Source organism: Pipistrellus hanaki, assembly GCF_964339955.1.
Source record: "Pipistrellus hanaki genome assembly, chromosome: 10".
Taxonomy (NCBI): domain Eukaryota; kingdom Metazoa; phylum Chordata; class Mammalia; order Chiroptera; family Vespertilionidae; genus Pipistrellus; species Pipistrellus hanaki.
Window position 1 is genome coordinate 61,595,380 of NC_140512.1, and position 14,168 is coordinate 61,609,547.

At 45.3% G+C, this 14,168-nt stretch overlaps 1 protein-coding gene across 4 annotated transcripts in view; it reads left to right on the forward strand.

Moving 5' to 3' along the window:
• Positions 1-10,870: 10,870 nt before the first annotated feature.
• TSPAN12 (tetraspanin 12) overlaps positions 10,871-14,168 on the forward strand; it is a 70,341-nt gene continuing 67,043 nt past the window's right edge. The window contains exons 1-3 of one of the 4 annotated variants that reach the window (XM_084897020.1): positions 10,871-10,946; positions 11,189-11,363; positions 12,250-12,394. In XM_084897020.1, coding sequence (XP_084753146.1) covers positions 12,329-12,394 — 66 coding nt within the window. In that variant the 5' untranslated portion in view covers positions 10,871-10,946; positions 11,189-11,363; positions 12,250-12,328. Of the gene's footprint in view, positions 10,947-11,029; positions 11,364-11,800; positions 12,050-12,249; positions 12,395-14,168 lie in introns of those variants that run through there. The other 3 variants (XM_084897021.1, XM_084897019.1, XM_084897022.1) reach the window with 3 other exon arrangements.

Below are 14,168 nucleotides of genomic sequence, written 5' to 3' on the forward strand. Positions count from 1 at the left end.
TGAATAATTTTGTTGAGTAGATAAAATAGTTTAAAGTATTTTTATGCTGACTGTATATGCCTTTATGTCTTCCCAATTTAAAAAATTGCATAGGTAAATTTACAGAAGGGCATTTACTGGTACAATTGAGATGTTCTTAGGGTATGAAAGACTTGAATATGTCCTATGTTCAGTATACGTTAGTCCAATGAGCAAATACTAGCATTAAAATTCTACTGTACATCTATTGATGAGGAATGATCATTTCTATTTGTACTGTCCATGTTGTCATTAAATAAGATAGATTTATGTTGACAATTTAAATATATTAGGTCTGTGATAGTAAGTGATTTTTGGTTGGTAGTTAAAGGAAAGCAACAATTTAATAAACCAATGAATGTTTAAAAATTATTATTTTATGAACTAAGAAACTTTTCTTCATTCTCCTTATTTAGCCTGTAAGGGTAGGTACTTTTTCCCCCTTTCTTTTTTCCCCCTAAGGAATGAAAGAGATGAAAATCTAAAGCATCTCTGTTATGGTCTGCACTGAAGTTACTAAGTTAAAAAACAAGTTCAGCAAGTTTTAAAGAAAAGACCTGTTAGTTAAGTAGAAGGCAAATATTTTCATTAGTGCTGAGTGGGAAGGGAAAGTTTCATGTGACACATCAATGTTCTATCACTTCTCACCCGAAGCCCTTTTAACTCCAAGGAGAGGGAGAAAACAAAATGCTGAATTTAAAATGAGAGTTTGCATCAGTAAAATGTTTTTTCTCTCATATCATGCAGAAAGAAGAGATGGCGTTGTTTTATTCAGCACCTCTGTACTTTATCTTGTGAAATAGAAACTCATACAGTTATTTTGGATATGTTTATGACTAGGATGGAGCAATTAAGGGTAACAACTCAGAAGAAAATGCTAAATGTAGCAAGGAAGATTGGGAAAGGAGGTATATTCTTGTAGCTCACCCCATTGTGTGCATGTGGTAATCAAACAGATTTCATCTCCTGAAATCCTCTGAGACCTAGATAGTGTCCTGAAGGGGTTGTTTACCTCCAAGTGCTTTTTGAAACAAGGTCCCTGAAGCTGACAGGAATTTCTCTCAACAGTGGGCTTAGTCCCAGAAATTCAGCCTGGAAAGGAGTAAGAGCAGATGTTCCATGTTAGACCTGTGGATACAATTATGAATGAATAGAATTGATTTCTGCTGGTTGTGGTAACTTCCATCCAGCTCCAAATGAAGTTTGCCCCAGGAAGTTCATCAAGAGCTCACATGAAAAATTTGTACCGGAAAATACTGGGATGCCAAACCACTCTGATCATGAACCTATGAACAGAACTGTTGTTATGCTTGGCTGGAGGAGGATGAGCCACCCTGCTGATACACATCCTTCCTCTTCTATTGAGGAAGGTGTGGAAAAGACAGTAGGAAGGAAGGAGGCAATGCAGTCATGCCGGGATTTGCTTCCTTCACCAGGAGACACAGGAGACTTGAATTGGAAGTCAACAGTGACAACGGAAGTTGAGTCACTCTATTGGCACCGGTGTCTGTAGAACAAATTTCTAATGGTATTCAGTCCAACCTCTGCAGGGGCTTCATGACCATGTGGGGGCCTCTCCTAGTGCTGCCTCTGCAGATAGAGGGGTTGCGTGGCTAGGGTGGGATGGGCCTGGGCTAGGGTGCTGCCCTGCCTCTCCCAGTACCTGCCTCTGCAGATGGAGGGGCTGTGTGGTGTGGGTCAGACTGGCCCGGGCCCACTGGCACAGCAGGCCAGGGGGGAGGTGGGGTTATGAGTCATATCTTCCAGTTTCTTTTCAGGTCCCAACCTTTTTCGTTGTTGTTGTTGGAAACTGGCCATTTTAGATAACATATTGCAGCAACTTTAGGTACTGTCACCCCCTCCTCCTTTGGGACTTGTTTATGCGATTTGCTTGTGTACTGATTGGGTGGATCATTCTAGTGAGGTCTATTTCCCCCATGATGTTAAGCTTCTATGCTGTCCCCTCAGGGAGGCCCAGCTTTGTGGTTGCCACAGCCACCCCATAGCCAGAGGGTTTCTAATATTTGTTTTTGAGTTCTATGTCATGCTGCTACTGAAATCCCTTCAGTCAAAGGCAGCTATGCTTGTCAGCTTGGTACTTCGAGAGGGAAGGAATCTTTTCCTGCATATGGTCACCCTTCAGAGAAAAGAATACCATTCTTGAGATCACAAGATGGTCCATAAATTGATTCAGAACTCTAAAATAATTTTTCCCTTCCTACCCCATTCAAAAATTCCCAGAGTGATTACAAGGGAATCCTACTGGGATCGGGCCTAAACACGTAGTCGGATATCCCTAGAGAGGTCCCAGGTTGGAAAGGGTGCAGGCTGGGCTGAGGGACACACACCCCTGTGCATGGATTTCATGCACCGGGGCTTCTAGTCCTATATCATACTCATGCCCACTTTAGGAGATGGGTATGAGGAAGGAAACTGAGGCTTATAGAGGTGAGAAGGTGAGGTCATTCGTTCATCATCACCCTTCCAGCAAACGGAGAGAGCATTCAAATCTAGGTCTGACTTCGAAATGTCTGCTGCTGCTGTTGGCTGTGTTATTCTTCTGCTCGTGTCAGAACCTGTCAGTGGCTGCCGTTGCTTCTGAATAAAGTGCAAACTCCTAGGCACTCCTAGGCTCAGCATTTAAGCTCTTCCTTAACCTGGAAACTACAAATGTTTCTAATCTTCCCAGTATGGCTCTTCAAACTGGGGATGGAGCACTTTCTCGGAGACTGTGGCTCTTATTCTACAGTCTTGCTTTTTGAAGAATCTGCCTTCATCTCCCTGGCCCAGCCTCACCCACTGAGCCTTGGGCAGGGTGATTCAATCACCTTGACGTGGAGAAGGTATGTTCTTGTTTTCCCTGTTTTTTCTTTTTCTTCATTCTTTTTCTCCCTGCCATGTCCTGGAACACGGAGTTCTGTTTGCCTGCCAAGGCACCTGCCTGGCACCCTGTGCTGGGCCTCTCTGATGTTGCCATCCGTCTTCCTGCTGAGCTTTGCACCTCACACTCCCCTCATCCCTGGTTCCGCTCCACTGCCTGGGTTTGCACAGCCTTTCGATGGGTCTTCACTCAAACCCCAGTCACACCCAATGGATCGGCCTGGCTTTTAGGTCCCGGCCATCCCTGTCTGCTCCCATCGTGAAATGAGGCATGTCTGGGAATCTTCGGATGCACAGCAAACATGATGAGTGCACTGGGTGGTTGGCGATTCCGGCCTGAATATAACAGTGAGGATTGTGGAGGGGAGGGAAGAAGGGAGGTGATTTATCACAGCTCAGTACAGTGCAAGTCGGGGACAAAAGAGAGTAAACTTAAGCAACATAAATTCTTGGTTGCTGTATTTTCAGTTTTTATGTCTGAGGCACGAAATGGCTGCCGGGACCCAGTTAATTAAGTTAACATATGGTCAGCCTCGCAGCCCAAACCGACTGCTGCCAGGTTACAAGCCACAGGCCACCTTCCCTGAAGCGAGAAACAGCTCATCTCCACGGTGACAGACCTGGAGAGATTCCTCCCTGTGACCCAGCGCTAAGGTGGCAGTGACTCATAGAACACCACCAATACAAACTCACACCAGAAACACACTCTTTAATTCCTGCTAGTCATTTTGGAAAATATGCATACATGCATATGATTTCTAAACCAAACATATTATACAGAAATGCATGTAAGTTATTAAAACTAACTCTAGGAGTTACATGTGAATGTCTTCTGTCCCCAGCATGGTATCTCTTCCTTTATTTCTGTGAACAGTAATCATTAATGCTGCTTTCTGAGAAAGAATACTGACTACACAAAGGTTAATAGCAATTGTTAGTTCTTTGCAATGAAAAAAAATGTGGCATCAGCAGGGACACTAACTTTTTCTTATTCATCACTCAATCATTAATACATTTATAGCATGAAATACAAAATGAAAATTCACTACATCTCTACATGGCTATGGCTAACACACACACACACACACACACACACACACACACACATAATAACATAGAAAGTTTTAAAGACTGAATTATAACCACCAAAATCACAATTGTTTTGTATGTAAAATGGTTGGTTTATATGTGGTAGGATGAAGACACTTGTGAGCTTGGATTAGCTGATTTAAAAGAAATTTTAAAATTAAATATTTTCCTGGTGTAAAGAAATAACATGTTGTTAATGTGCCATTGGAATAGCATAGAAGTTTTAAAACACAGCAAGTGAACTGAAGGGACAGCAGATGAAGACAAATGACTAATATGCATGATAACAGTTTATCTTTCTCCTAAGCTGTTGTACCGTGGGCATGATAAGAAGGTGTTGTGCTAGTATAAAGGGATAATTCCTGAGGGATCTTTCTAAGAAAACCAAGGTCTGACAGCTGTTTGTAAGTGGAGCCTGTGTTCTCTCCTTTTCTTTTTTAAAAAAATACATTTTATTGATTTTTTACAGAGAGGAAAAGAGAGGGATAGAGAGTTAGAAACATCGATGAGAGAGAAACATCAATCAGCTGTCTCCTGCACCCCCCGACTGGAGATGTGCCCACAACCAAGGTACATGCCCTTGACCGGAATCAAACCTGAGACACTTGAGTCTGCAGGCCGACGCTCTATCCACTGAGCCAAACCAGTCAGGGCTGTCCCCTCCTTTTCTTTACAGTTTGCTTCAAAGAACTGTAAGTTAAAGAGTTTATGCTAAGAGAGCTCTTGCTTTTTTAAAGAATATATATATAATGAAGATGTAAATTCTTTGAGAGTCAAAGTTATTTTAGAACTTTTGTTATGTCTTAGCATAATTCTGAATTTGTAGTAACAATGCCGCACATATTTATTGAATAGGACTGGATTATTCGTACCCATGCAAGCCGGTGAAATGAGTCCAAATCTGTGAATGTTGAATGGAGGCTGGGTTGGGATAGATTTTAACAAGAAAGTATTCTAGGGGGTTTCTCTGAGGCTGCTGCTTTGGGCAATCCTTTAATTAATAGTATGGTGAGCATATGCAAATGTAGTATAGGATGTAAGCTCATGGCTCTGGATGGAAATAATGTGATCTGAGTTTTCTTAGGATCCTGCTTCGGCAGTTGTCTGAATGACTGAAAAGTGCTTGCTGAATAGTGCCACAGAAGTAGTGGACTGAGGGCTGGGCTGTTTGAGCACTGTGTAGGAGAGAGGATGGTAGCATCGTCTTCTTTCTATACCCCAAAGCTCAAACGAAGTTCTGACTGTGTTCCATGATCTACCCTCCTCCACTTGGCCATGTGCTCCAGAGAGGAGTTGCTCCAGGCACAGGGAATATGTCCCGATTATTTTAAACCGGTCACAACAGACCCATCCTCTTTGCCAGTAGTTACCACATGCCTGAGTATGTGATGGGCTTCCAGCTAGTGAATCACAAGGAATAGCGTGCTGTAATTCTTCTGGGAAAAGTTTCCTTGATTCTATGAAAGACCAACAGGAAGGACGAGTTTCTTCTGGAAGAAGTAGTAACCGGATGCAGTGGCTGGGTTTGCACAGCTGTCTTGTGATCAGGAGAAGAGGTAGCCCTAGGACATTAGCTGACACATTGGGTATGTCAGAAGAGTAAAGTAGAGAAAGATTGATTCCTTGAGGCTATGGTGGAATGGATGAATTGTTATTTTGGAACTATTGTTATGTAAAATAATGTATTTATTTATATCCTTACTAGAGGCCTGGTCATGAAATTTGTGCACTTGGGGAGAGAGGCCCCTCAGTTGGAGGAACAGTGAGGAGATGGATAAATGAAAAAGCAGCCAGGAAGCCTGTGTGGCTGGAGCAGCCAGGAAGCCTGAGGGGCGATTGGGGGACTGGGCCTAAGCCAGCAGTCAGACATCCTTAGCGTTGCTACGAGCTCAGCTTCCGGCTAAGCAGCGCTCCCCTTTGGGAGTGCACTGACCACCAAGGGGGAGCTCCTGCGTTGAGCATCTGCCCCCTGGAGGTCAGTGCGCATCATAGCAACTGGTCATTCCTCTGTTTGGTCCATTTGCATTTTAGCCTTTTATCATATAGTATTGTTGTGGCACTTTGAGTTGAATTTTCTAGGGTTACCTGAATTAGCAAATAAAAATCTAGGATGTGCAGTTAAATTTGAATTTTCAATAAATATAAATTTTTAGTACATGTGTGTCCAATGTGGTACTTTCCCCATGCAGTTTTTGGGATATCCTTATACCAAAAAGTATTTGTTGTTTATCTGAATTTCTACTGTTACTGGGAATCCTGTATTTTGTTTGCCAACCTTAAGCCTGTAGTTGAAAGAAGTCTGCCTAACTCAGTGATAAAAAAAACTTGTCTCAGGTCCTATTGGGTGTACTGTTTGAGATTTAAAGGTAACATTAGATTCACCAATCATAGTTTGAGTATACATATTTTAAATTCAGCCTCATATTCTCAAGAACTAATAAATACTCCTTAGAATATTTTTTGAGGTTTGTCAATGACTCCCTATCCAGATTTGAAATATTACTTTAATGCAGATTAACATAGCAAAGAGTCAGACACGTCTTATAGTCTGTTTCTTTACTTGCTACCTGTAGGACCCTGGAGAAATCAAGTGAATCTCAGTATCTCACTGTGCGTTTATGATACATTAACAAGATACATTATGAGGAGCATCTAGCATGTCAGACACATATTACTTGCTCAAAACACATTATGCCTTGTTTCTGCATTGATTGTGTAGAAGTGCTCTAAGTGTACTGTAATGGGTATTATACTAAAAAAGAAATTCATTCTACCAAATCCCTATGCTGCTGCTTCCCTCCGTACAACTTGAGCAGAATGAGTGGAATAACATATGGACAAATTAGTTGCCTCGTGGAGTGAGGAACTTATATTACCTTAGTGCATAGCTGAGTTTTATTTCTGACTCTGGGACTGACACATCTGAGATTGTTCCTAAATAGCAGCTGTTATCATCTAGACTGAAAAGAATAGTTTTGCCTTTTCTTAGAAGATAGGGACCCATCTTATTCCTAGTCTCTTAGTATTCTTAGTAGGTGCCACACAGTCAAAAGGTATTTAATGAAGCACACGTAGCTACGGAATTGGATTCCTGCCTCACTGGCAATGAATATACCACACAATCATCCTAATGTGTTATTCTACATTCAAATCGTCATGCCCATTTTGGAATTTTTCTACCCTCCTTTTTTTGTGTGTGTGTGTGTGTACAGAAAAAGATGTTATTCTCACAGAATAAAATATGAGCCCGTCAAATGACAGCTGTGATGTCAAGTCTTACTGTGCTTCTGTAATTCTGGAGAAGACAGGAATCGGAGAGGGAGGGGGTAGCAGCTGCCCTCGGGGAGTTGAAGGGCTGCAGATGGGAGAAGGATGGCTCAAGCTGTGGACTCCAGAAGGCAGAACTGGGGTTGAGGGGCAGGTGTTGAAGGGAGGCATGGTCAGGTTGAAACAGTCACGACCGCCCGGTCCCGCAGTGTCCCCAATGTGGTGCCATCTCCTCTACTGAAATGTTGACTCATATACTCTGATAACGGTTTATCAGGCATATTACAGCAGAAACCAGGGCTCTGTTTTCTTCTTAACTTGTAAAATGAGGATATTCATTTTAATTTATCAATTCACAAGAGAAGGATTGGATCCAGCTAAACCTGAAGAGACCCCTTTGCTAGTTTTCTGGCATCTGTAAGGCATCAGTTGCAGTGATTTTCAGCCTTTGCTGCACATTAGAATTAACTTGGGAACTTTGAAAAACCTGCATGTCTAGACCACATCTGCAGCGACTCTAGCTTGACGGGTGTGGGGTACAGCCCAAGTGTTAGAATTTTTTCAGAACTTCCCAAGTGACTCTAATAGACAGCAATTTTTACTATATATATATATATATATATATATATATATATATATATATATAAATTATTATGTATATATATATATAAAATATTATATATATATATATATATATATATATATATATATATATATATATATACATAATAATTTTTCACAGAGAGGAAGAGGGAGGGACAGAGAGTTAGAAACATCGATGAGAGAGAATCATCGATCAGCTGCCTCTTGCACACCCCCTACTGGGGATGTGCCCGCAACCAAGGTACATGCCCTTGCCTGGAATCGAACCCGGGACCTTTCAGTCTGCAGGCCGACGCTCTATCCACTGAGCCAAACCAGTCCCAGCAGACAGCAATTTTTAGAATCACTAACCCACATACAGTTCAAGAGTATGATTCTGAATTTTAGTTTGGAATCTGATTTAGCTATAGGTATAATGTTGAGCAACTCCTTTAACTTCTATGGTTCCATATTACTTATTTAGTACTAAAAAATAGTGTGTGTGGGGGGGCATACATACTTCCAAAGCAACTTCCTCTAAAACTGTATTATTCTAGGGCCTTAAGAGTTTAACAATTATGCCCCGCCAGCTTGGCTCAGTGACTGAGTGTTGCCCTATGAACCAGGAGGTCACTGTTGCCTTCCCTGTCAGGGCACATGCCCAGGTTGCGGACTTGATCCCCAGTGGGGAACGTGCAGAAGCCAGCCGATCAATGACTCTTTCATCGTTGATGTTTTTATCTCTCTCTCTCTCTCCCGTCCTCTCTGAAGTTAATAAAGAATACATCAAAAAGTTTATGAATTATGGAAAGGCACTGACTGTGTCCTGGAATTAGAAGAGGATCTCTGTTCAGTGCCATGGAAGTTTTTCATGCTGTTTTTGTCAGTTTTGACGCTAGTCATAGATTGCCCGTGTGGGGGTGTTTCTATCTCTCAGAGGGACGTGTGTTCCAGCAGCATTCAGATGACGGGCTGTCTCCACAGCTCTCTCATTTGAGCGGAAACTGATGGTGGATAAAAGGGGGTTTCTTCACTCTTCTCCGTGTTTCTAGAAGATACTTTGCTGCCAGAATTAAAGTCGCCTAATGGATGCCTGGCCACTTTTCTTGAGCTCTTTCTTGCTGCCTTATCTTCAGCTTAGTGACTTGCTTTCCCAGATTGTGCTACCTCTAACACAGAACACTGGTTCTCTTGCAGTGGTGATTTTATTTCTACCCAAATGAGTATCTGTCTTATTGCCATTTTGGTTGTGCAGCAACTGACCTTAGACAGGCAATGACAAACACAGTATTCTATCTCCTTCCCGCCCCCCGCCCCCTGCACCCCCCTCTTAGAGCAATGTAAACAGGATTCCTATTATTAGGTTTTCTCAAAGATGTTGCTTGCTAAATGAAGAGATAACCTACGGAATAGGAGAATATTTTCGCCAATGATATATCTGGTAAGGGGTTAATTTCCAAAATTTATAAGGAAGTCATTTAACTCAACACCAAAAAGCCAACAATCCAACTTAAAAATGGCCAAAGGACCTGAACAGACATTTCTCCAAAGAGGACATACAGATGGCCAATAGACATACAAAAAGATGCTCAACATCACTAATCATCAGAGAAATGCAAATTAAAACGTCAAACATATATCAGCTCACACCTGTCATAATGGCTACTGTCAATAAATCAATAACAGTAAGTGTTGGTGAGGATGTGAAGAGAACCCTTGTTGGTGGGAATGCAAATTGGTGCAGTCATTCAAAACATTAAAAATGGAACTGCCTTATGACCCAAGAATTGTACTTCTGGGTATATATCTGAAGAAAACTGAAACACTAATTCAAAAGAATGTGTGCCCCAATGTTCATTGCAGTGTTATTTACAATAGCCAAGATATGGAACCAACTCAAGTGCAGACAAAGAGATATAAAGTGGTGGTGTATCTGTACAATGGAATATTACTCAGCCATAAAAAGAAGGAAATCTTTCCATTTGTGACAGCATGGATGGCCCTAGAGAGTATTGTGCTAAGTGAAATAAGTTAGTCAGAGGAAGACAAATACCGTATCACATTGTAACAACTATGGAAGGTGCCAGGCGGGTCCTGGAAATATGAAGGGGGGGAGCACTTTGTGAAGTGTGATTGATTCCTGTGCTGTGCCCCTGAAACGAACACAAAATAACATTGCATATAAACTATAATAAAATAAAATAAAAAGATGTATAACTGCCATTTTCTGGCACATTTCCTCAATTCGTTGAGATTTTGCTTCCCGATAACTGCTGTCAATTCAGCTCAAATAATTCTTAATAATTCTCTTAAAAATATTTTTATTTATTTATTTATTTATTTATTTATTTATTTATTTCTGGGGACTCAGATTTGTTAGTGTAGATTTATTTGCCACACAATGTGCATAAAAGTAATTATAGAAATGTGGGCTATCACGAGGCATAAAACATCACAGTTTTATATGGGGATATGATGGAGTGATTTTTATGTGTGAAACTTCTTACTCCCCAAAGAAACTTCTAAAAAGAAGGGTAGTTTCCCATTATTATTTTAACACTTCCTGAATCTCTAGCTTAAAAAAATGTACACAATTCAAGGCAAATCAGCCCCTTAAAACGCCATCTTACTGGGAGAACATTTGAAGTCTTTGCATTACCTGTGAAAGAGTTAAAACTATCTTCTTCCTCTGCTGGATGTCAGACACGGACACGTTTACCCTGGTGTTTCCTAGTGCATTATGGAAGTTGGAGAGAACTGTGCGTGTGTGTGTGAGTGTGTGTGTGTGTGTGTGTGTGTGTGTGTGTGTGTGTGTATTTTAGTCTGGGAGGCAACAAAGCAATTCAAAGGATCACAGGGCACCACTCTGGTGACAAATCACAGGAGGTGGTTCCCAAAAGGTTGTGCAAACTGGTTTCTCCTTGCAGGAATTGGGTTGGTCCGCTCTTTCGCCCCCCTTCCCAAACACAAATATTTTCATATAATAAGAGCCTGCTTCCCTATGGTTCTAGCCTCCCCTCCCCTCCTCCGGCTGCACCATTTTAAAGGGGTTCACTGGGCGGACTTCCCCGAAGTCCCTGGCTCCGGCTCCGGGCCGGTGTCTTGCAGAGGTGAGGCGTCCCTTCGGGGGGCTCACCCGGGGGACGGGACCAGAAACCCCCGCTCGGAGCGGACCCGGGCCGGCGGCCGGAGCATGCGCCGAGAGGGCGTGCAGCAGCCTGGCCGCCGCCGCAGCCCGTCCGGACTTGGCGAGAACTTGGGAGGGACAGCGGCGCGGGGAGGTGGCTTAGCAGAGACTTTCCAGCAACTGCTGCCCGGGGCTCTTTTTTTTTTTTTTTTTCCTTTTTCCCAGGAGGCGGCGGCGGCGGCGGCGGCGGGCGGAGAGGAAGCCGGGGAAGCGTCTCCAGCCGGAGCCCATGCAGCCCTCCGGCCCCGCGCGGGGGGCGTCCCGGCGCCGATGAGCCCCCTCCGTGCGCCCCGGACAGCTGAGCGGCGAGAGAGCGAGCGGCGCGGGGCGGCCGCGGACGGTGAGTGGCCGCGGGTCTGCCGTCCTTCCTGCCCGGGTCCCGCCGGCGGCTGCCCGGGCGCCGGTGCTGAGCCCCTTAGGGGCGCCCCTGCCGCTCCCGGACCCCCGCGCCCCGATCCCCGCTCCGCGCTGCCCCCCGCCGCCCCGATCCCCGCCGGGGGCGCGCACGCGGTGGCGGGCGGGGACCGCGCTGGGCTTTGTGCTCCCGGGCGGCCGGGAGGGAGCGCGGGGTCGCGGCCGCGGCCGGTGCCGGGGGAGGGGATGCGGGGGACGAGCCCGGTGCCTGCACAGCTGCACGGGCCCCGATCCCCAGTCCCGTCCCTGCCCCGGGCTGCTCATCCCTCCCTCCGGGCCGAGACCTCGCTTCTCACGTTCTCCCCCCGAGACGCTCTCTGGTCGCCGGGCGGAGCCCCGGCCCAGCGCTGCGCCCCCTGCGGAGCCGCGCGTTCCCCTGGGGCTGCGGGACGGGGCGGGGGGCGCGGGGTGGGGGCCCCAGGACTTGTCCTAAGGAGGGGGACCTCCGTCTGGGGGCGCTCCCGCGGGCAGTTTGAGCGGAGCTGTCCCCCAGGAGGGGCGTGGATGGAGGGAGGCTTTTGGGGGTGTCTCCTCGGAATTCAGAAAGACAGAACCGGAGTGGGCTCCGCGCCTCCATTCGTCCGGGGAGCCCCGCTCCTCTCTGCTCAGCAGGTGCTCTCTGCGGGCGGTTTGGGACTTGGCGGAGGGAGGTGGGGAGATTACTTTAAGAACTTCAATAAAGTGATTTTTGGGGGATCGGTGTCTGGCAGGAACCAGACTCCGGACCCAGCCGCGGGCTGGCAGAGAGGGGATGGACGGGGGGAGCGGAGCGCGGTGCTGAGTCCTCAGTCCTCCCCTGCCCGCCGCTGCAGATCGCTGCTGCTGCTGCCGCCTTGCCCTCGGGGATAGGATGTGGTGAGAGAATGGGGCTTCTCCCTCCCGGGGGTCACCATGGCCAGAGAAGACTCCGTCCGGTGCCTGCGCTGCCTGCTCTACGCCCTCAACCTGCTCTTTTGGGTGAGTCTGTGCCACCGCGCCGACAGGTGGGCACGGCTGGCTGGACGGGGGTTCCTGCCCGCAGCCACCCCGGAATGGGCATGGCTGAGCCTTCATGAGTAACGTGGGCGCACACCCTCTGTTTTTCAGAGAAGTCGATTTTGACCTTAAAATGTCTTTGATTCAGCTCAAGTTCCATTTCAAAAAAAGAAATCCACCCCTGGATACGCAGTGGCAGTAAAATTAGACTCGAAGTTAATCTGGGGATATAAATAAATGCACGTGCCCGCGCTTGTAGATAAGGAAATTCTGACCTGCTCCTTGGGGAGCTGCTTGTTTTCAGGAATTTCAGATAACTGTGCCAGCCGGGAACTGTTTCCCTGTGTCATCCTAGCCCGAAAACCTGGCTAGCCAGGCTTACGTAGGAACCAGGCTTACTTAGGTTCTAAAGAGTTGGTGGATTTTTTTCCAGAAGATTCCAATCAGTCTGAAAAGGTGGTTTTCGTGTAAGGGTTCCTAAACTGGGGAAGTTTTCAGGAATTTTGTGTGTCCTTTTGGAAAAATCCCACAATCGGTTAATAAAATAAAATACGCTCAGTGTCACAAGAGCATGGAAATCTTTATGCCCTATGAGCTAGTAGTGACTTTTTATGCTTTGCACTCAGACACAAATGTTCATTTAGTGTCACTCATATTCACATTCTTATTTATAAAGCTTGTGAGGAGAATATAAAAATTAAAACTTTGTTGCTTTAGGAAACGGTCATGCTTAAGCAGGTACGTTTTTGGACAGTTTTGTATTCTATGAATAGCATATTCAAGAATGTTCCATTCGAAATTGTAATGTGTAACTTACTTAATTTGGCTGTCTGGCTGTCACCGACCAGCCTTTTTTCAGAAAGCCATTACATGTGGTCTCTAGAGGAGGACAATTTGTTGAACTTTTCCTTATGGATGGCTCCATTTTAAGGTGACAAATCAAGTAATCTGAATGATACCGAAACTGGTAACTTTCCCCCCTCAACTCACCACTTGAAACTGTACAATTCTAATTAATCTTGTTACAGTTTTTCATTCTAAAAATGTATAATTTTAAGGGACTCATTAAATTATCATTTTCTTTAAAATGGTAATAACCATCACTCCTATTTGCTAACTTTTCACTTTTCTCCTTTGTACTTGTTAATAATGGAATCATCACACTTTTATATCTAAAAAGGTATTTAAGGGTGATCAGGTTGAACTTCCTTACTTTGTGGATGAGAAAACTTAAGTGTAGGTTATAAACTATCCAAAGGCCAAATAACCCAAAGATGATAGTGCCAGGAGCAAAACCCAGCTTTCTTTCCTCTACCAAGCGTGTCAAACATAATCTGTGTTAATAAAAGCCTAGGTGGCCCTTGTGCCCTCATGCTGTCACAAGATGGCCACCACAAGATGGTTGACAGGGGAGGGCAGTTGTGGGCAATCAGGCTGCAGGAGGGCAGTTGGGGGTGATTGGGTCTGCCAGGTGGGCAGCTGGGGGCAACCAGACTGGCAGGGAAGGGCAGTTGGGTGGTGGTGGGGGGACCACGCTGCAGGAGAAGGCAGTTAGGGGCGACCAAGCTAGCAGGGGAGGGCAGTTAAGGGTGACCAGACCAGCAGGGGAGGACAGTTAAGGGCAACTGGGTTGGCAGGGGAGGGCAATTGGGGACAACCGGGCCTGCAGGGGAGGGTAGTTGGGGGCAACCAGGCCTTCAGGGGAGGGCAGTTGGGGGCAACCAGGCCTGCAGGGGAGGGCAGTTGGGGGCAATCA